The 21,251-nt window shown below is 37.7% G+C and overlaps 2 protein-coding genes across 2 annotated transcripts in view; one reads left to right on the top strand and one right to left on the bottom strand.

Annotated features, from left to right (window-relative positions):
• LOC135084468 (E3 ubiquitin-protein ligase CBL-B-B) overlaps positions 1-21,251 on the top strand; it is a 109,146-nt gene that overhangs the window by 56,021 nt on the left and 31,874 nt on the right. The gene's annotated exons all lie outside the window — the stretch shown is intronic.
• Positions 11,748-16,236, bottom strand: LOC135084603 (uncharacterized). The gene is made up of 4 exons (XM_063979374.1): positions 15,903-16,236; positions 15,400-15,614; positions 14,576-14,742; positions 11,748-12,770 (listed from the first exon to the last, which is right to left on the bottom strand). Exons 1-3 carry the CDS (start codon positions 16,018-16,020, stop codon positions 14,584-14,586), a joined length of 492 nt encoding a protein of 163 aa, XP_063835444.1. The 5' UTR covers positions 16,021-16,236; the 3' UTR covers positions 11,748-12,770; positions 14,576-14,583.

Genomic DNA, 21,251 nt, shown 5'->3' with positions numbered 1-21,251 from the left:
GTAGTTTGGATATTCAATTTACGGAATCGCATTTAGCAGATCTAACGAATGTCCGTAAAATAAAGTAGGTTTTTTTACGTTAGCAACTCTGTGGATTTTCGTAGAAATAAAATGCTTAAAAAGGAAGTCTGGTTTCATAAGCAGTTACGTTTGACTCCATAATATTATTTCAAATTATTATATTTGAGTCATTATTACAATAAATGCCTCGTTCTTTTTAAAAATACGTCGGAGAGAGATAATTCTTGAATATTAAAATAACACTGGACAATTTTTACAGAAAATCCAATTTAAAACTGCCCTAATTATGCGTTTAATTTGATCCAGCATTAATTATGAGAAGAAGGAAGAATTTCACCGCCGGATTAAAATGGACACTTCGCAAAAACATGGAGCTTCAATTTCACAAAGAAAGAAACGCCGTATTGCCTTCATTACACTCATTATGCCACTCAAAAGGTCCCCTGTGGAATAACAAATTAGTTCTGCAGACCGATCTGGGGACAACACAAATAGAACAGCCAAAACAAATTAACTGTACATTTGTAGAGCATGTGACATTTAGAGAATATTTAGGCGGTATACATTTTTGAGCTATACCTTCGTTCGTTTCAGCCAAATGACGTCCACTGCTGGACAAAGACCTCCCCCTAGGATTTCCATAAAGACCGGTCGAATTAATTACCTTATTTTAATTTACAATGGTGACAGGTGCAACGTGATTTATATCTTGAAAATTATGTAATGAGAGCTGGTCAAAAATAATATTACTTACATAAGTTGAGGCAACGGACACAATGACAATTTCACTGTATTGGTTGCTACTCTGAAAAGATCTTGCACCATTTCCCTAGCTAGTCTAAAGACATGACTTGACTTATGGTCCTAATGACATGAGTATTAATATTAATTTGGAAGCTAGCTAGGAAGCTTGGAAGGTCGTGGTCAGGTGAATGTAATTCTTAAACGCAATGGTGAACTTAAATGAATTTACTACCAGTTTCTAGTGAAGAATTAAGCTACCTGCCCAATTTTTTTCTGATTTTTGTGATGGCTAGAAATATCCCATTCTCATTACTTTTTGAACACCCCTAGTACATTATTATTACGCGTTAACCAAAATGATCAGGCTGTTCATATTGTGTTGTGCCAGCCAAAAAGGAACTCGCGGCATACTTTCCTTCCACAAAATGTAATTGTTTCCATGAAAATAAGTCACGTTGCAATTCGAAAACACTTAGCTTGACACAAATTGGGCATTGCCCCAGCTTAAGCATTATACCTACTTACACTTCCATTTATTTACTAAATATTTCCAGTTTGGTTCGGACACAGACTTTTTGTGTTTTCCCGTAACATACCTAAATAGGCTTAATTATTTATAGCAATCAATTAACCAAACAAATAATAGGTAGGTGCTTCCTTGTTCTTCTTAGTCGGGCACTCTTGTCAGAGTGGTCGTGGTTGCGCTGACGAGGTGCCATGGTGGGGTGATGACGCTTCCTTGTACATATATGTCACCGTAAAATTGTGAATTCCGTCAGATTATAATCTGACGTAGTTAAATTACAATCTAACCTAACCTAACCCACTGTTAGTTTACAATCTAACGCGTTATATTATAAACTGACATTGTTCACAATTTCACGTTGACATACTTGTATACAACCTTGTTAAAACTATTTTGTCAACGCTATGACGTATAACCAGAAAACCTTCCATGTACGTTTGTGAAGAAAATCGTATTATGAAACTAAAAACGAAGTTCTCTTTGATAAACTAAAAAGGCCGCCTACGGTTATCATGTTCTTTTCCAGCTTTCATTGTTACGGTCAGTTATTTTTTGCAACATATTACGCAGCCAAACCCACGTGAGTCACCGTCTGTCACGCGTTACTACGGAACGTTACATATCGTAGGCGAAACTGTACAATGTCACACTATAGTGTGCTGTGGCCTACGCGATGCCTACGCTTTGTAGGGCTGTTATTCTAAGCTATTTTAAAAATGTGATGAAATAACAATGCAAATATTCCTCTAATTACTTAAAAGTAAGCCCATGCTTGTGTTAGAACTGCAATAATCTCGAATCATTAGTCCGAAAGCTTTTCTATGGTTGCCGGCTCTGAACCAACCATTAATCTTAATTAATTTTATCTTCGCAAGCATTTTACCTTCTACCTACAGTCTACCATACCATGCTATTGTGTTACAAAATCACACCTATTACAACTGTATTTAGCTTATTGTGATGCCATCTGTACAGTGTACACTAAAATTGGCAAGATTCTTTATATTCATTTGAAAAAGTGATACTATTCTGATATTACAAGTTGCACAGCCCTGCAAGTGACATGTGGCCACGAAATGGCGCTATATCACGGTTGATTAGCCCCCTCACCCCGCGTGTGCCCACCGCATCAGTGTCACTGTCACTCCGTGTGTCTTCGGCCTAACTGTCAAAACTTTTCATCGTTAACGTAGTGGTGGGTTTTATTTTCATTAATGTACTGGTTTAGGGTTAGTTTTGACCGTGGGTGGTTTTACCTGACGAAAAGAAATTGTGCGGTAATTTTCCTAAACTGAAACCACACGTGAGACGTCCTCCACCCACACCCACAAGGAGGACAGGTGACCTTATGAAGTTTGCAGGACGGCGCTGGATGCAGTCCGCTATCTGAGAATCATTGGGGGAGGCCTATGTTCAGCAGTGGACGTCCTATGGCTGAAATGATGATGACGTGGATGAAAACTGCATGTTAATTTCCACAAAAACATGCCATATTTAATCTATATCAATAAAAGAGAAAGGTTACTGACTGACTGACGTACTCACTTACTCATTACGAAATCTCAGAAACTACAAGTCCTACGAGTCTCAAATTTTGCATGGGGGTTCTTTGTAGAATTAAGAACGGATTTTACGAAACTCTACCCCTAAGGGGGTAAAACGGGATCCACGCGTACGAAGTCGCGGGCGGCCGCTAGTTGTATGATAATGGTAGATCGGTTGTAATAAAAACAAACATGTCTGCTTCTTTTCTAATTTGTCACGTTTGCTCTAAAAATAAACACTCAAAGTTATTCAATCCCAAATAACTCACGACAAGCGACAGATTTCTCTGCTATTTCATTTATCACAATCCTTGCTATGCCAAATTGATATGACAAGACAGCCTGAAGGGCGTAGGGGTGCCATATTCCCGTGACAGGTTCAAAGGGACGTGTGCCGAAATAAACTGCTTGAGGCTTGTTGTCTTGGGAACCCAGCAGTGGCTTATGTGTCGTTTCTGTCAATGACGTTTTGACACGGGACTATTCCTACCTCTCTTTCCCACCGCTGCAACTCCTATGTAGCCAGGATCTACAGCTTGACCGCCAATAAAACCCCAACCAGTGAAGGTCAAGTTTGTCCCATTTGACGTTTTGACAGTGAAGGCTGATGATGATGAACGGTTTCAATTTTCATCGTCAATTACTTACCCCAAACTAAGTATTACGGACGACGACACGTCAATCTAAATAAAGTGACATCTTATAGGTATCATTTATAACAAAAATAAATCATCATCGCTCTAGCTAGACATTACACCTCGTATGAGCAATCTATTAAACTTGTCAGGAGAAAAAAATAATGTGTTTGCGCCACCAACTTCTCTGAAAATGAATATAGATACTTTTGTTATTAATTTTGACCTGATAATAAACAAGTAACTGGCATTCCACCCACACAAGGTGGACCGACGACCTCATAAAGGTAGCGGGAAGGCGCTAGATGCAGGCCGCCACCAACCGGCCATTGTGGAAATCATTGGGGGAAGCCTATGTTCAGCAGTGGACGTCCTATGGCTGAAATCTCTCGGGCACGGTGGCTATTAAGCAAGATGTTTATTTATAATTCCAATTTAACCACAAAACACCATATAAATGTATGGGATATGACTCCCTGTTATTTTCACCACCAATACTTATTACTGTCAGTATTTACAGCTTCACGGCAAATGAAACCCTTGAAAGGGTGGTCCCAGGAGATGCCTTAACAGTCAGGCAGGATAAAAGCTTTCACTGTTCTTTATAACGGCCCGACATTCAATAAACGACGTGTTCTAACCTCGTTTTCATTTTATTAGACTAGCTTTTGCCCCTGACTTTACCCGCGTGATCTTTGATTTGTCACAGAAGGAATATGGCGCGAGTGCTCATTTAAAGATTGATAATATTCTAAGTTTTTTTTGGGTCCAACTATGTCATCTAAATCGGATCAGTGGTATAAATAAGCGTGAAGACTAAGAGGTAATAGACAGACTTTACATTTATGATATTAGTACTGATCATCAGACGTCCACTGCTTGCTGGACAAAGGCCTTCCCCAAGGCTTTCCATAACGACCGGTCCTGCGCTACCCGCATCCAGATTTTTTCCGCGACCTTCATCAGATCGTCGGTCCACCTAGTAGGAGGCCGCCCACGCTACGTCTTCCGGCCCGTGGTTGCCACTAGAGAAATTTGCTGCCCCATCGTCTCTACGAGCTATGTGCCCCGCCCATCATTTGCTGATCAACTAGCTGAACCCTAATATCAAAATTCATGAGTGCTTTTAGGTACCTATTACCTGCCAGCTTCATCAAAAAACGCGTTAAAAGCTCCGAAAACATTTCGGTTAACGAATTAGTAAACATGGAAGCTTGCCAATGGTTACCGTCCTACCCTCACGCTCTGATGTCGTTGACCTGGTGAATTTGGTAATTAACCTTTGCGCCTTACTTAAAAACTTATAAAATTGTGCCAAATTCTCCTGCTTACAACTGAACTACTTTTTAGAGGAACTTCTGTAGATTCTTTTAATCTAGTCTTCCAGTGATTTGGCCCACTTTTAGCTTGGTCCACGGGCCAAGTCACTGGATTGAATCTTCCAGTAACTGAGCCTACTCTAAAATTGTAGAGTAGATTTTTGTTGATTTGATGTTTAATTTATTAATAAAAATATTGAAGGTGGAAGTACAAACTGGAAGAAAAAATAATCAAAAACTCAATCCAGGGACATGGGCCGTGGACCAAGCTAAAAGTGGGCCAAGTCACTGGAAGGCTTTTAATCTAGTCTATGCGTCGAGTTGTCTTGAATGATAAACGTCATCAAGCTCATCTTTGTTGGTATCATGTAAGACAACAGCCGCAATAAATATGCGGTGATATAGTGCAGCATCTCACACAACGTTTTGAGTTACCCCGCCACTCGTAAGGATTAGTGATGTGCTTGCATCTTATCGATATGTTGTAAGCATTTAAGAATAACGTTAGAAGTGTGGGTGACGCTTAACTGCTTAAATGCGCATCGCAAACCTCTGTCGAACGATTCAAACTTCTATACAAACTCAAACACAAACTGCATTTTTAGTCTTTTCCAGTAGTATAGGTGCTTACCACAACTTACCAGTATTACAGAAATTTCATGATTTTTTTTCAATGCGCGATCTAGCTCCTGAAATGCACCTGTAACGCCCCCTGCGGGTGTCTATGGGCCCATAAAAAGGCTCTTATCTTCTAATTCTAAAGTCTGCCACTGTTGATTGACATTTACAAATACTGTCCAACGTCATTAGAAAACTAAGCACAAAATACAAGCAGCTATCTGCTATTGTCACCAACCGCGTGTTCCATATGCATTCGTATTGTGCTCGTCAATGATATGTATCTTCCAGAATACAATGCTGACGTGCCTTTTGTCGGCACTCCGATGTTTTTTTCCTCTTCTATTTGCATTCGATGGATGTTCTGACATGTATTGGCTAGGATGGCCGTTTATAGGAAGTTAGTTAACACTTGATTTTGATTAAGTACAAATTAAATCTAAATATCAAAAAAGTTAAACGCGCGATGAACACTGGTTTAAAATGTCATTTTAGAGACAGATTTATTATCTGTGGTCAAAATGTTAGGTTCTTTTAGGTCCCATTTGCTTATGTAATTAACTTATTATTTTAATTGAGGTGAAATGCAAATATTCCTCGATTATTTATTATTATGTTTTCTTTAATAATTACTGATGTTTAATTAGGATCATTAGTAGTTAATATCATTTATAATTACTATCAGTTACACGTCTCTTCATTAGACTAATAAAATTATTACCGCAGAAATTCTTGTCGGTTTTTTCTTTTATCTATTGAATCTAGATTAGCTTGTAATGCATTATTCAATTAAGCAAAGTGGCATGTTTAATAGACTCTAGACTTCTTAATACTCCTACTAGTGCTTTTACACGGAATATCTGGAAAACTATCGATATATCGATTTTTTATATCACTGGAAAAAGGCCATTTTAAAGATGAAATAAAACTTTATAAACTTGATAGTTGTCTATTAAACGAACCGCTTGCAAATCAATCAAGTTACACAATAATTATTTTAATTATAAGAAAAAATTGTGTCACACATGACTAAATAGTTACGTCATGTCATTGTTCCGATTTGTTTGTTTACTATTAATAGCTACACAAAAGATAGTAGTGTAAAATACTCAATACTATCTGCATAGACAGATATTTAGGTATTGTCTGAGCTAACTCAGCGCTTAGAGTGGTTGTCTAAACATTCTTAAAACCATTTAACGTGCTAATCAAACTCGGTAATCACTTATCTCCGCTCAAGAAGTTATTTTCGTCATATTTTAATCACGAGAAGTTTAATGGCTTTCTCGAATGTTCTATGACGCTTTGTTTGAAGTCTGTAAATTGTCTTTTACAGTATCTACTTATGCGATATTATAATTTATTGTTAATAAAATGTTTGCAATGTTTAAACACTATGAAGTACTTCGAATTGACATAAAGGGAACGAAAAAAGTTGTATCGATGTTCACTGTATCTTCCAAATAATATCTACTGAAGCTTTTATCGATACCTAGTTAGTACATTTTCCAATGATTTGGTCTACTAGAACTAATGAATTGCTACAACAGATACCTGATTATCGGTTTTACCAACGCAAGTCTCATTAATACCCAATCATTTTATCGATAACGAGTGTGCACAACACACACACTACCCCGGTGCTTTGCTGTCCCACCTAATAAAAGTGGGTGCTATAGATTACCTCATCTGACCTACTTTCAGACGTTACTCAAGTGTAGGGTTACCAATATCCATCTGCAAATTGAAACACTCTTGAAAAAGAGCCATAGATTAAAAGAAGCAAACAAGGCACATAGAGTTTGTTTTATTTTTCGTTTAGGACTTGAGTTCCTGATCAGAATTCAGAATAAAGAGTTGGTAACCCTACTCGATCCAGCTTTGGATTAAAATCCTAATGCTAAGGCACACGTTTCCAGCTATAGACGGTACTACGTTTCCTGGTATAGACGATACTACGTTTCCAGGTAACAAAGAACCCGTAATCTCAGCAGTAGTATCATCTATAATAGATGATACTACTGCTGAGATTACGGGTTCTTTGAAAGCTTTACTGTGAGCTTCAGTTGTTTATGTGTAATGTAAATCATTGTAAGATCGGATTCCTCGTTCCTGGAACTGCTTACTTTATAATTTGGATCTCAAGGGTATCTTGACAATTCTTACAATAGGCTTTTAGTTGGATAGGATGTAGAGATCAATAAGAGTATTTCAGAATTTTACAGTAGTATTTTTGAGAGAATCGAATAGGTACTATTCGTTTTCAACCGACTTCAAAAAAGGAGGAGGTTCTCAATTCGACCCGTATGTTTTTTTTTTCTATGTTTGTTACGCGATAACTCCGCCAATTATGAACCGATTTGAACAAATCTTTTTTCGGCGTATAGGTAATACCTCAAGGGTGGTCCCATTTAAATTTAATAATAGAAAAAACAACCCCCAAGGGTGGAAAATTGGGGATGAACTTTTTTATACGCAATATCTCCGCCGATTATAAATCAATTTGAACGATTATTTTTTTGTTGAATAGGTATTATCAAAAGGGTGGTTTCATGCGAATTTGAAGAAAATATTTCACCCCCAAGGGTGGAAAATTGGGGATGAACTTTTTTATACGCAATATTTTTAATTTTTAGTTTTTTTTTGTGTTCACGCATTTGAAGTCGGTTTTATTTTTTTAAAAAGTTAATTATTCGCGACGATAGACGGTTCAAGAATCTTGCAAATTCAATAAGGCTGAATAAATTTACTACGACCTAATATTTTGTAAAGTTAAAGATTTGAAGTATAGAGAAAATTCCGTCTGTTTCAGCAATGTATTATTTAGAGAATCTTATTTACGACATTACTGAAGTAATTTAATTTGTAAACATGTGAATTTTAATTTATACCTATCATAAGTATCATAAGTACATCTGCTTGTTCTGGCTATTGGACAACTTGTAAATTATCTACCTACACATGGACCTATAAAAAAAGTCGGACGGATTCTCATCAACAAAATACTGTGACATTAGGATACACCAGCTTGCCTGTACGTACAGCCCGGCACGCACACATTCACACCCTGTTACACCACTTCAAGTGCAAACTTCACACAGTTGACACATTTAAGCAGCGAAAAAACAACACGAATACGACATGTCTTGTGTGATGAAATTGTGTAAAAACCGTTCTGTTCGAACAAACAAAAATTAAGGAATCACATTTCACAGGCAAAATAATAATCCAATCACTTATTTCCCGACATTAAAATATTGAAATTAATTGAAATCAAACGTCATTCACTCGAAAAAATAATACGTCAAAGACCAGTGTTCTCAGTTATTTACGTGGGAAAATTACCCGAAATATGGGAAATTAATAATAATTTTAGGACTTTTTAGTTATTTATTACGCATACTATGGAAATAAAATAATTTATCATAATAATTGTGTTTTAATGGGATATATTTTCATAGGCAAATTTGATCCTTCCCAAAAATGTGGAACTGCAAAATTCAAATTTTCTTACATTGATTTCAAGTCAGTGTCAGGTTGTATGTTAAAAAAAATCTATCAGAGATAATAATAATATTGATGATGCATAAGATTATGATTATAATGTACACAAGATTCGTAATTTGTAACTGCGTGAATCATTTTTGATCAACATTATGTACATAACTACATACCCTGACACACTGACTTGCAAACAATGTAAGAAAATTTGAACATTGAAAATTTCGCGCCTACCTCAACGCATTCACCTTTCATCCTTTTAAAATGGCACGGAATAATTCTGTCTACATTTCCAAGTAACATCTGCCGATCTATGTTTTTCTTAAAATAAATGGGTAAAATGTTTTGGCTAACATGGCATCCCTAAATTCACTCACACAATAGACAAACGCCAAAATTTTGCGTCACAGTTTTGTTGTAGCGCGAGTTCCGTCCGCCTTTTTTTATAGGTCCATGTACCTACATAAAATTTATTAATTTTTCATGTAAGTGACTGTAATGTTTTTAATGAGAAATAAATGTTCTTTAAACCTAAGTATTGATTCAATTTATGAAGTTTATGTTTATAAACTTCAAATCTTACCTACTAATGGTTCACTTACTGGACTTGTATAACTGTGCAGTGCAATAGCTACATTTCGTCATGAAGAAAAGCTTGTTATATAAATCCCCATGATTATAGAAAAATGTGCCAGGAGCATATCTTTGGTTGCATTTATTTCAAGAATTCACGTACGGAACCCGGAATTTCTATGACCCATATGTCGTTGTGGCCACGGAAGGACCTGAGGACATTTTTCTATATCAATTTTTATGGCAGACTGCTACATAGAATACTTTATTGGTCTTGTCTCCTTTATTTTTGAGATGGACAATTATTGACCTGTTTTAGACAAACTTCAGCAAATAAATGTTGTGAAGTAAATTGAGGTATATCATCGATTTTCCAAGACTAGGTTACTTGAAAGTTGAAATTTGTAAAATCAAAGAGAAACTACATATTTGAGCACTTTTAAAATACTGACTTTATCTTCCAATTTTCTCCCAACTATTCTAACTTACTCAATTCTAGCTTTTACTTAGTCTTCCTAACTGGCGAAATTCATGATTATTTGCACCTAACGCTGTTATAGTGTTATAGTTCGCATTCAACGCGTGTTCGCCTCGGGCGAACTTCGTAATGCAATCGAGAGCACATCGAGCTGTACATTAATGTTGCAATATCGCTCTTATTACGACTACATAGATGCCACAGTGTTAAATTTGAAGTGCTTCAAATTCAAAAGGCGCCCGACTACGGGAAGTGGGTCAGTGGATTCTACAGATTGCAGGTTATTGCATTTAGAGACCTAAGATGAGCCGCACATTTTAAGGGGAGAGGAAATGAATGACCTATTTGGCTGAAGATGAGTACGTACACCATCGTACGATAATGGACTCCCAACTTAACCCCATCATCATCATCATTATCATCATTTCAGCCACAGGACGTCCACTGCTGAACATAGGCCTTCCCCAATGATTTCTACATAATGTCTTTGTTATAGGTGCTATATTACAACAAAAGCGCAGCCTGATTTACTATACTATGTAGTTCCTAGCGAACATACTCTTTTCAGAAAATAGTAAAGCAATTCGGCCTTTTCTATTTTAAAGAATCGACGAGTCGGAATAGAATTCACCTATTCAATTTAACGCTTGGTCTCACGGGCTATTTATAGTCTGGAGTTTATTGCATTTTCCCTAAATTCTAACGGGACTCGGGAATAAAGGATTTTCCACACTGGATGCGGTCTGCGGTCTGGTCAAGTGAACGCAGCCCGCATTATGTATGATCAAAATTGTCGGTCAGGACAATCGATCAGCGGTCCGGGTTAAACAATCTATCAACGGTTGTGACAAGCCAATCTTTCTTTGCTCGGTGCCCGCACGGTCAGATCGCTTCAAACAAAATGAAGAGACACTGACAAAGTTGTTCATACATGATGCGGCCTGCGTTCACTTTGAGTTCACCGCAGATCGCAGAACGCATCCAGAGCGGAAAATCCTTAATGGTCAGCAAACGGGACTATTCCCACCTCTCGTTCCCACCACTGCAACTCCTGTGTAGCCAGGATCTACAGCTTGACCGCCATAAAAACCCAACCAATGATGGTCAAGTTCCTTAATGGTCAGTGAAAACTTATTTTATAATTGAAGATCAAACGAACTTAACAAGTGAAGTTCGATCATAATTATGTGAACAGCTTCATTCGAAGCGATTTATACATTTATTGGTTTACATATTGTAGTAGCGCCCCCAAGCACTAGCCTTCCACGCATTTTTTAAAGTTATTTTTATTTTTTAAGTCGATTTAATAAAATTCAATTTGATTGAATCGAGTTTAAAAAATGGCAACACTTAAGTGACGTATTTCCGAGTACCCCCACTACGTAGCTCGCTTTAGCCGGCGGCCATTTGCTGCGAGTCATTTTGTTTACAGCTAAATCGTTTCATATTTTAATTTTTAGTTTCAGATTAAGGGAGGGTTTAGTTGATAGGGTGGGTGTGTATAAATCGCTTCGAATGAAGCTGTTCACATAATTATGATCGAACTTCACTTGTTAAGTTCGTTTGATCTTCAATTATGTTTCACAGCTTCATTCTTTGCGATTTATACATTTATTGGTTTACATATTGTAGGATGTTGAGAGAGTAACTATTACGAAAATAAAATAAAATGTGAAACGAACAGGTAAGTTTTTATTTATGTCATTAAAATAATGTAACATAAATATATGTATAAAGAAATACTATATTATACTATAATCAATAACATTTCTTTACAGAAAAAATCATCAGGAATTACAAGCATGCATCTAATATCGATTCAGCAAACTGATTGGAGTTTGTGACAATTTCCTTATTATAAAATTTTGCAAAAACTGAGGATGAATCACTCCAACCTGCAGTTTTCCTAATAACATCTATATTGACCCCGGATTTGTTGGCTGAAGAAGTCGCCGCGTGACGAGTGCTGTGTGCAGTGAATATATCAGTGTTAATGCCACTACATTGAAGAGTATTTTTAATCCAGTGACTTAGAGTTTGTGATGTGACTTTAGAATATGGACGTTTGTAACTTATGAATAAATGATCATTATCATTTTTGCGAAGTGTTTGAGTTTTACGAATATACTCTTCTAAACATCCAGCGGGACAAATTTCGGGACGAGAATTATAAAAGGGCAATCTTAAAAAGGGTTGAAATGAATTTGGTTTTGAGGTTTTTACTAAATCCGGTATTTTAATGGTAATATCGATAGATGGTTGAGTAGTGATATTACTTAACTTTATCAAAGATAAAGTTTGGACACGGTGAGCAGTCACCAAAGCCAACAAAGTCAGGGTCTTTTTGGAAAGTGTTTCCAGATCGAGATCTACGTTAGGCCACTTTTCTGCCAAATAATTTAAAACAATATTAGGGTTCCAAGTCATGTTATACTTTGGTACCGTGGGTCTCAATCTGAAAACACCTTTTATAAACCGTTTTATACGGTCATCATCTAATAATTTTTTACCTAACAATAATGACAAGGCGGATTTATAAGAATTTATAGTACCATATTTAGCCCCTTTATCGAAAATACTCGTGAGAAAATGAATGATTATAGGGACGGAAACTTTCATATAATCATAATTATAGATCGCACAATAGGTAATCCAGGCTCTGATACAGCCGTTATATTGTTTATATGTATTGTCTGATAAGGAGGCTAACATAATTTCGACTGATCTTGGAGATAAGAATCTTTTTAGTAGAGCTTGCCTGACAACTTCGCGGCAGCTAAGCGTAACGTCTTGTGAAGACTGTGATGCAGCCTGAAAGGAGATTGCAATAAATTAATATTGGGCTCAAAATACATAACATCAGAAATGACAAATTTTTGAAAAAGAGGGAACCATGGTTGTGTTGGCCAATATGGCACTACTACGATGCCTTCTGCCTTGTCATTTACAATTTTTTGTAATACCTTAACAATAAGTGAGAATGGTGGAAAAGCGTAGAATCTAATTCCATTCCATGATATGGTAAAAGCATCTGTAGTCCATGCATCAGGGTCAGTTTTCCATGTGACATAAATTGAACATTTTGCGTTACATCGACTAGCAAATAAATCTACCTCGGGCAATTCAAATTTTTTAATTATATCTTTATAAGCATATTCGTTTAACTCCCACTCAGTGTCCTGAAACTTTTTCCGTGAAAGTGAATCCGCATCATTATTTTCTTTAGTGTTTATGTAGGAAGCGAAAACAATTATTCGACGCTCTTCACACCATTCCCAAAGGTGCCTTGAGAGTTTATTTAAGTGATTATATTGAACACTACCCATACGATTAATACAGGATATAGCAGTTACATTATCTATACGAAGTAAAATATTACAGTCAAACATCTCTTTAGCGAAACATTTAAGTGCTAGAAAAGCAGATTTCAGTTCCAATTCGTTAATATGTAAAGATTTTTCATCATCCTTCCAATAACCATAGCTCTTTTGTCCACAACAGTAGGCGCCCCAACCAGTAGTAGAGGCGTCAGAGAAAATTTCAAGTTTATATTGATTGACCTTAAGTGAAAAATATCCAAAGTCTATATGATCTAACCACCAATTTATATCCTTTTGTAATGAACATGGAATATGTATAAATTGCTCATAACTTGGGTTTTTAAGTAAACATAAAAACTTATGGCGTTCAAATAGTTTGGTGTATAACCAGGAATATTGTATAGCCGGGCAAGATGATATTAATAAACCTATTATCCTCGCGAACTCACGTAATTTACATTTACGGGTATTTTTGAATGTTAAAAGTGTGTCTTTTATTTTAATTTTCTTAGCTTCAGGTAAAGTTAAAGTCATTTCTTCAGAATTAAAAATGAATCCCAAGAATTTTGTGACTTTTTTAGGAACCAAACAACTTTTTTCAGTGTTTAGCATAAACCCTAAGCTCTCTAAAAGGGCTTTGGTTTGTCTAACATTATTTTTACATTCAAAATAATCCTGTCCGATACAAAGCATATCATCTAGATACATAACAGAAAGCATCCCACGTGACCTCAAAAATTCTAAGACTGGTTTCATCAACTTTGTGAAAACATAAGGTGCCGTGCTTAAACCGAAAGGTAAGCAATTAAACTCTTACATAATGTCGTTATATTTAAAACGAAGATATTTTTTATGAGACTCATGAATCTGAATAAAAAAGTACGCGTCTTTTAGATCTATTGATGCCATGAAACAATTTTCAGTAATAAGTTTTGATGCGGTACGATAGTCCTCCATCTTAAAGTGCTGTGTTTTTATGAATTTATTTAAGCACTTTAAATTAAGAATGAATCGTTTACTACCATTCGGTTTTGGCACTAGGAAGACACTAGACAAAAATTGTCCTTTAACAGGATTGCATATAGATATGGCATTAATTTTTAATAAATGGTTAATAGATTCGTTAAAATCTTTATTTTCACTATCCGAGCGAGGATAAACACTAGGGTTATTAGTACAGATTGGCATTGAGGAAAATGGTATCTTATATCCATTTATCCACGATAAAATAGTGGGGTCATTCGTGATATGTGACCACTCATGTAAAAAGTATTTGAGTCTGCCAGCGTACAGTACCTCGTGATCTAGGTGCGATGAGTCCTCCTCGACGACGGCGGCGGCGGCTGATGAGGCGGCGAGCGGTGCGGAGGCCGGTACGAGTCGCTGGGGCCCGGGCGCGTCGTGCGGTAGGCCGGTCGACCTCTCGCAGCAGCGGCGGTTGTCTTGTTGTCGGCCTTCCGTTGCTGCGGTTTGTAGTTTAAATTATTAGTCTTACTTGTACTTGGTTTGTTAGCTGGATTTTTATATGTAGGTTTTGGTACGGTTTTCAATGCCTCTCCAGATTTTTGGATGGATTTTGCAGTTTTAATTTTTTCCGTAATATTGTCACCAAAAAGTTGATTGTTTCTAACGGTGTTAACCAATGAATCCTTCAGTTCAGTATTAATCGAAGTAATAACGAAATGCCTACGAGTCTTAGTCTCGTGGAAATGTATGTCACATAAAATGCGGCACGCATCACTTATTGGCTTTAAAATCTTTTGTTTGGATGTTTCATTCGAAAGAATTGAGTCTACAGCTGTGCCTAAAGCAGAAATAGCTACTGCAAGCTGTTTTTGTTGGTACATTAGTGCCGAATCTCGTTTCACCATAACATCTCGAATAGCGGCCTTAACCTCAGGATTTAACGTAGGTGCCACTAATAAATCGCAATTATTTGGTACCGAATATTGCTGCATAATTTGGTCCTTAACATCTTTTTGAAGACCCTTTGCTAGGATTTCTTGCCACCTGTTGGCGACGTCTTTGTGGATAGCCGGACCGAGAGTGGCTTCCGCCTTAGGAGCGTCACCCAACAGTTGCAAAATATCATCGTCTAAAACCGCTTCGGTAGGGCTTACAGACTCGGATGGCACGACTTCTTGCGTCTCTTTTGGCGAAGAGGGTCCAGGTATAGATTTGGAGGGTGATATTAGGCCCGGTGCGGCACGCTCCGGGGAGTCAAGTCGTGCCGGTGATACTGGGCACGGTGACTCAGGCCACAGTGATTCAGGATGGTTTTCATCCTGTAAGCTTATTACAGCACTGCCGACATCTTCCTCGACGATGGCGTCGACTGAAACAACCAAAGAGTTTGGTTTTTAGACGTGTCGCATACTTTCGAGAGAATTGCACATTTTTGGAGGGCCAAATTTATCAATACTCGTGGCAGTGTTAGCCCAAAAAAGGCAGCACGTATCACATTGATTTAGCAGACGCGACAGTGGCAGCCCAAAGTTAGCAGCACGTATCGCTCTATGGCCAATAGGTTGATTCAATAAGCGTGACAGTGGGAGCCCAGAGTTGGCATCACGTATCACTATTGGATCACCAAAAATATAAAATAATATTTTTTTTTACTTACGGTTGGGTTCTTCGTCCGATATTTGGACATGTTCACGAGTCTTTTGTAGCTTCTTCTCCAATTTTTGTATTTTACGCCGTATTTCTTCTTCAGAATTATATTTTCTCTTATTTCCCATGTTGAAAGCGTAGAGCTCCGAATGTACGTGCGAAGGCTTGAGCACGAGAACGCAGAATGACTCGCAGCAAATGGCCGCCGGCTAAAGCGAGCTACGTAGTGGGGGTACTCGGAAATACGTCACTTAAGTGTTGCCATTTTTTAAACTCGATTCAATCAAATTGAATTTTATTAAATCGACTTAAAAAATAAAAATAACTTTAAAAAATGCGTGGAAGGCTAGTGCTTGGGGGCGCTACTACAATATGTAAACCAATAAATGTATAAATCGCAAAGAATGAAGCTGTGAAACATAATAATGCCCTGTTTTAAGATCCTATATCTAGGTCAGCCTTGTTCTGCCGGTCGTTGACAGGTTATTGCGTTTCCTCGAAGGCTTCGACGGAAAAGCTTTTCCCAGTAAAAATGTTGTTTATTTATTCTAGAAAATAGCCGTCTTGCTTGATATTTACCGATATTTCTGTAGTGTTCTGTGTTAAATAGTAATTACTTTGTTGTATAAAATAATTTAAGGACTATAATTCGCTGCCTGCTGCTGTCTCTGCTGAACACTATAATCCGGGCCTTTTCAAGGCGAGAGTGAATAGGCACTTACAGGGCAGATGAGTACCATCCTAGACTGCATCTCACTTAACACCAGGTGCGAATACCTGCCTTGTTATGTACTTTATAAAAAAAGTAAAACCATCTGCTACAGACCCAGAGCAGGCCTGTTCATCTCCGCGAGTTTACATCGAAAACAAAACACGCACGATTGCCCCCTACAAGAGTACTATTCGACAAGGCCTCACATACGAGCGAACATTGACTCACGCACGCGTATTCTTGTGTATGATGGAAAAAAATAAAGAAAATGGTGCACTAAATATTGTGCAGTAACTATTTAACTGCCTAAATAATAATAAAAACACAGAATGTACTTTTTTAAGTAGCCTCAAGACACTGAGAGGTAAATAAGTAGTTAATATTATTCATGATAATTCATGCTAAATCATGTATTTCCTCCGCCATTTTCTGCAGATTGGCACCTCACGTCACATCATTTTACCGAAGTCAGCCCTATAGCTTCGGCGCAGTACCGATCACTGACGTTTGTCAACAAAACTTCTGACAAACTTGCTTGACTCTTGAGACAAGCTAAATTACACCATATTGTTAATGACATTGAGCATACATTTTTTTAAATACCTTCGCGAAGTAAAACTTCTGTACGTAGTACTCATTATTATTCTGTGCCCAGAGGTCCTAGGGTTTGATTCCCAGCGGGGGCAGATTTTTCTGTTCAGATTGGTTGATGGTAGGGCTTGTTCTGTCCGCCTGTTTAGCTACCACCATGTAACCTTAGTCAGTCGCCATAACAATGTTAACAGCATTGTTGTGTTCCGGTAGTTGGAAATAAGTTAGCCAGTTCCTCTGTGGTTGAGGATTTGGGCTGAAGCTCGCTTCCACCTTCGGCCTGATCTTCACTTTCCATCAGGTGAGATACAGACCAAGAGCTTCCTCGTTGTGGATAAAAACTACTTTGTCGTACATTTACGGTTCAAAGTACCACTTGATAACGTCATTAGGTGTCATTAGTCTATGAATTTTCTCCGGCTTTTATAGCCTCAACTACTTGTATACAGGAAAACATTATAATCATCTTGCAAACTTTAACAGCTGTTTTACTCATGAATATAAACTACTTTCATTATGGAACAAGCTTAAAAGTTTTTCGACTAGCAATATTCTGTTGAATATGCAATACAATATTATAGTTAGTTGCATCGTTTAAATATGCTGTTGCTTTATTAAGCAGATGCCTCATCTTTTGACCTCTGGAGTCAAATTTTGGCACCAAAAAGGTTTTATGTACCTATTCAGAAAGAAAATCAAAACTTGCATTGATTCATAGATTGAGACTTGCGATTGGATAATATTTGGACCGACAAATCCTTTCGGAAATTGAATTTAGTTTAAAGCATTTTAAACTTAATTCAATTTCCGAAAGGATTTAGGTATAATACGGATCTAAATCTGCTAATATCTTATTTAGATAGATAATAATTTAATGACCTAATTGTACTTGTAAATCAATCAACTGTGCAGATATCTATGTTTGATGGAGTGTGGGAATCTTCCCATCTCATCAATTGGGAATTGTCTTTGTTTGAAATAGGTATATGTCTTAGTTCTTATCTCTCTTCCAACAGTCTATTGTTCTGTGGATCGAAATACAAAGGAGAGGGTAATGGGTATAGTATAATGAACCCAGTATGTAGTTTGTGATTTTGGCCCCATTTCTGAATTAAGATATCCAGCTTAAGCGTCTTATCTTCTCAATGATTATTTTTATATGCAAAGTTCATCATCAACATTTCAGCTATAGGACGTCCACTGCTGAACATCAATATAGGCCTCCCAATGATTTCCAAAATGACCGGTTGGAAGCGGACTGCATCCATCGCCCTCCTGCTACCTTTACGAGGACGTCGGTCCATCTTGTCGGTCGACGTCCTACGCTGCACTACCAGTACGTGGCCTCTATTCCAAAATCTTGCTGCCCCATCGGCCGTCCTGCGTACTATGTGCCCTGCCCATTGCCACTTCAGCTTGCTAATCCGTCGGGCTATGAAAGCGACTTAAAATCGTTTACGGATCGTTTCTCATTCGATCTCATAAAGAAACACCGAGCATGAGAGGGATATGCTCGGTGTTAAAGAAAAGTTCATACTTAATTAGAAATAGAGCACATTGAAACCAAAAATCTCAACTCAATTCAGAAATCGGGCCATTGCTTCGTTCGATGATTGAGTAGCTTATTTTATCTAAGATGGATTACAATACCTAAGCTATCTTGTATTTTTGTTTTTCAGTATTTGTGAGGTTTGATCCCAAATCAATTTCATTAATTGAAACTGATTTATGAAAAAGTCTTATTTATCTTAGAACTGAAAATGTAACAGTTGTCGAGTGGGTTTTATTCCACGTAATCATCATAGGCTTTTTACGAAAATACGAAGAATTCTATTTACAGCAACTTATCGTTTCTGTATTCATTTTTACCAATTTTCAAGCGACATGATTTATGTAAGTGAACTAATAGATTTTTCTCTAAATACGTAGACATATGACGCAGATAATGTCTCCTATTATTCTATTAACTTTCTCACATATTACCTTTACAATTTGTTGTAATAGTAAATTCTCATTACAAATAGGTCACCTCTAAATTTCGAGACGAATTGAGGATAAAGGCCGCTTTCCACCATAGCGGAGATGTGATGGTGCGGAGACGAGCAACTTAGCAGAAGATGTTTGAAAGTGAGCGTCGTAGATATGTAGGCTCCTCTAAGCGCACCCATGGAAGGCGTAGTAACTACAGGTCTAGAGCATGAGTCAGTGCAACACACCTTCGCACAAGAAGAGGTCTTTTCATTACCGCTTCGCTCCGTCTCGCTCAGTGCAACGTATTTTGTATGGAAACTCCTCAAATCTCTTCTTCTCTTTGCTCAACCGTTTCCACTGAAGGTGAGCGAACACGAGACGTGTAAGAAACAAAACTATTGGTTCATCATCATCATCATCATAATTTTAGTACAGGACCTCCACTGCTGAACATAGGCTTCCCCCGATAACTTCCACATCGCACGGTTGGTAGCGGCCTGCATTTGGTTGCTTACTTAACACATATTTCGTCTCCGCTACTTATCTCCGCTTTGTTGGAACACAGCCCTAAAACCGAGTGTAAATAGCAGTGAACTCTACGTATCTAATATGCATATGAAAGGTAGAATACAGTACCTTTTGTTTGTCTTGATTGTTGGCACAGCTGGATTGGCAGTGGCTTATCTTATAAGCGTGGTGTAGTCTTGATGCATAGTGATCACTTGGATGTTCCAACTTGGAATTTATAGTTTGTAGTCTAGTGGATTAGTAAGCTAGCAACGTATTGACATAGTATGGATCTAACTACTATTTCCAACTTGAGTCATATTATAATAATCTTTGAACTTTACCTGTCGCAACATACAGGGTGTTAGGTTATTATACTTACTCTTCTATTGTCACTTTTTTCCTGATAGAAACATGACCAACCTGATAGAATTGAAAAATAGCGTCATTGGTTTACCGTGCTAAAGTGCTAATAAAGACATAAGGCCTCGTTCACCATCTCCGAGTAAAGTATCAAGCAGGCAGGCTTCTCGTTGCTTAAAATCACGAGTAGCAACGAAACCATGACACTGACAAGACTGATCACGTGACTTTGAACGTGTTAGGCAGTAACTGCTTCGATATTTACTCGGAGATCGTGAATCGCCCTTTAGACTTCAGAATAATGGTTCGTTCTGCAAATAAATCGATTAAATGCATGGCTGGTCTTACACCACGCCTCCGAGAGCGTGTTTCGCGCCAATATCGTACGTTCGCAGTTTATCGCGTCGTAAACCAAATGGATTAGTCCAATCTACTCCATTCAATGGATGCCATTAACGGTTTCATTCACTCCCGACCGCACATTAGGTGTTGGACAGATAAACTAGCGCATAGAGGCAACGAAGGTGTGGGCTTTCGACCACGAAGACCGTTTTCATCAAAGCGGAGAGGAGATAGATGATAGAACACAGTTTATTGTACACAAGGCAAAAGAAGAAAATGAAGTACAAAAAAGAGATGAGGAGATCCATAAACGAAATAAAGTCGCTGACAGCCCGTCGGATTAGCAAGCTGAAGTGCCAATGAGCAGGGCACATAGTACGCAGAACTGACAGCCGATGGGGCAGCAAGAAGTGGAGTCCACGTACCGGAAAGTGTATCGTAGGACGTCCACCCACGAGGTGGACCGACGACCTCATAAAGCTTTCGTTATTTCCACATCACCTCACTCCGTTTTGGTGGAAATCGGGCCTCATTCGCGGAAATCATTATACAAGCGTTGGTAATGGAAGTTGAGAATAAGGGCTACCTTTTCTTTTTTTATTATTTTCTATTGACGTTCATAAGTGCCACTTGTGGTCTAAACTGAATAAATATTTTTTGATTTTGATTTTGATTTTGATTTTGAAGGAATACCTAAGTACTTCAGAATTTTATTTTCATGTATTTATTTGCTAGAAGGATCCGTGTTCCTGGAATCACTTAATTTTTAATGAGGTTGAAAGATGCTCAAGTTGCTCTAGGAATTGAACGACTTTTCTTGGCATATCAATATCCAACTAAAAACAAATACAGACATGTTTAGTGTTAGCGATG

Source organism: Ostrinia nubilalis, chromosome 26 (assembly GCF_963855985.1).
Source record: "Ostrinia nubilalis chromosome 26, ilOstNubi1.1, whole genome shotgun sequence".
Classification (NCBI taxonomy): domain Eukaryota; kingdom Metazoa; phylum Arthropoda; class Insecta; order Lepidoptera; family Crambidae; genus Ostrinia; species Ostrinia nubilalis.
The sequence above is the reverse complement of the archived record's forward strand: the minus strand, read 5'-3'. Positions and strand labels throughout refer to the sequence as shown.

Bases quoted from the DNA above. Each gene is read 5' to 3' on its own strand.
- LOC135084603 (XM_063979374.1), bottom strand. From the start codon at position 16,020: ATGGGAAATAAGAGAAAATATAATTCTGAAGAAGAAATACGGCGTAAA. The intron at 15,615-15,902 runs GTAAGTAAAAAA...TGGTTGTTTCAG, and splicing joins ATCGGACGAAGAACCCAACC to TCGACGCCATCGTCGAGGAA. The intron at 14,743-15,399 runs GTAAGCCCTACC...TACAAACCGCAG, and splicing joins AAGTCGTGCCATCCGAGTCT to CAACGGAAGGCCGACAACAA.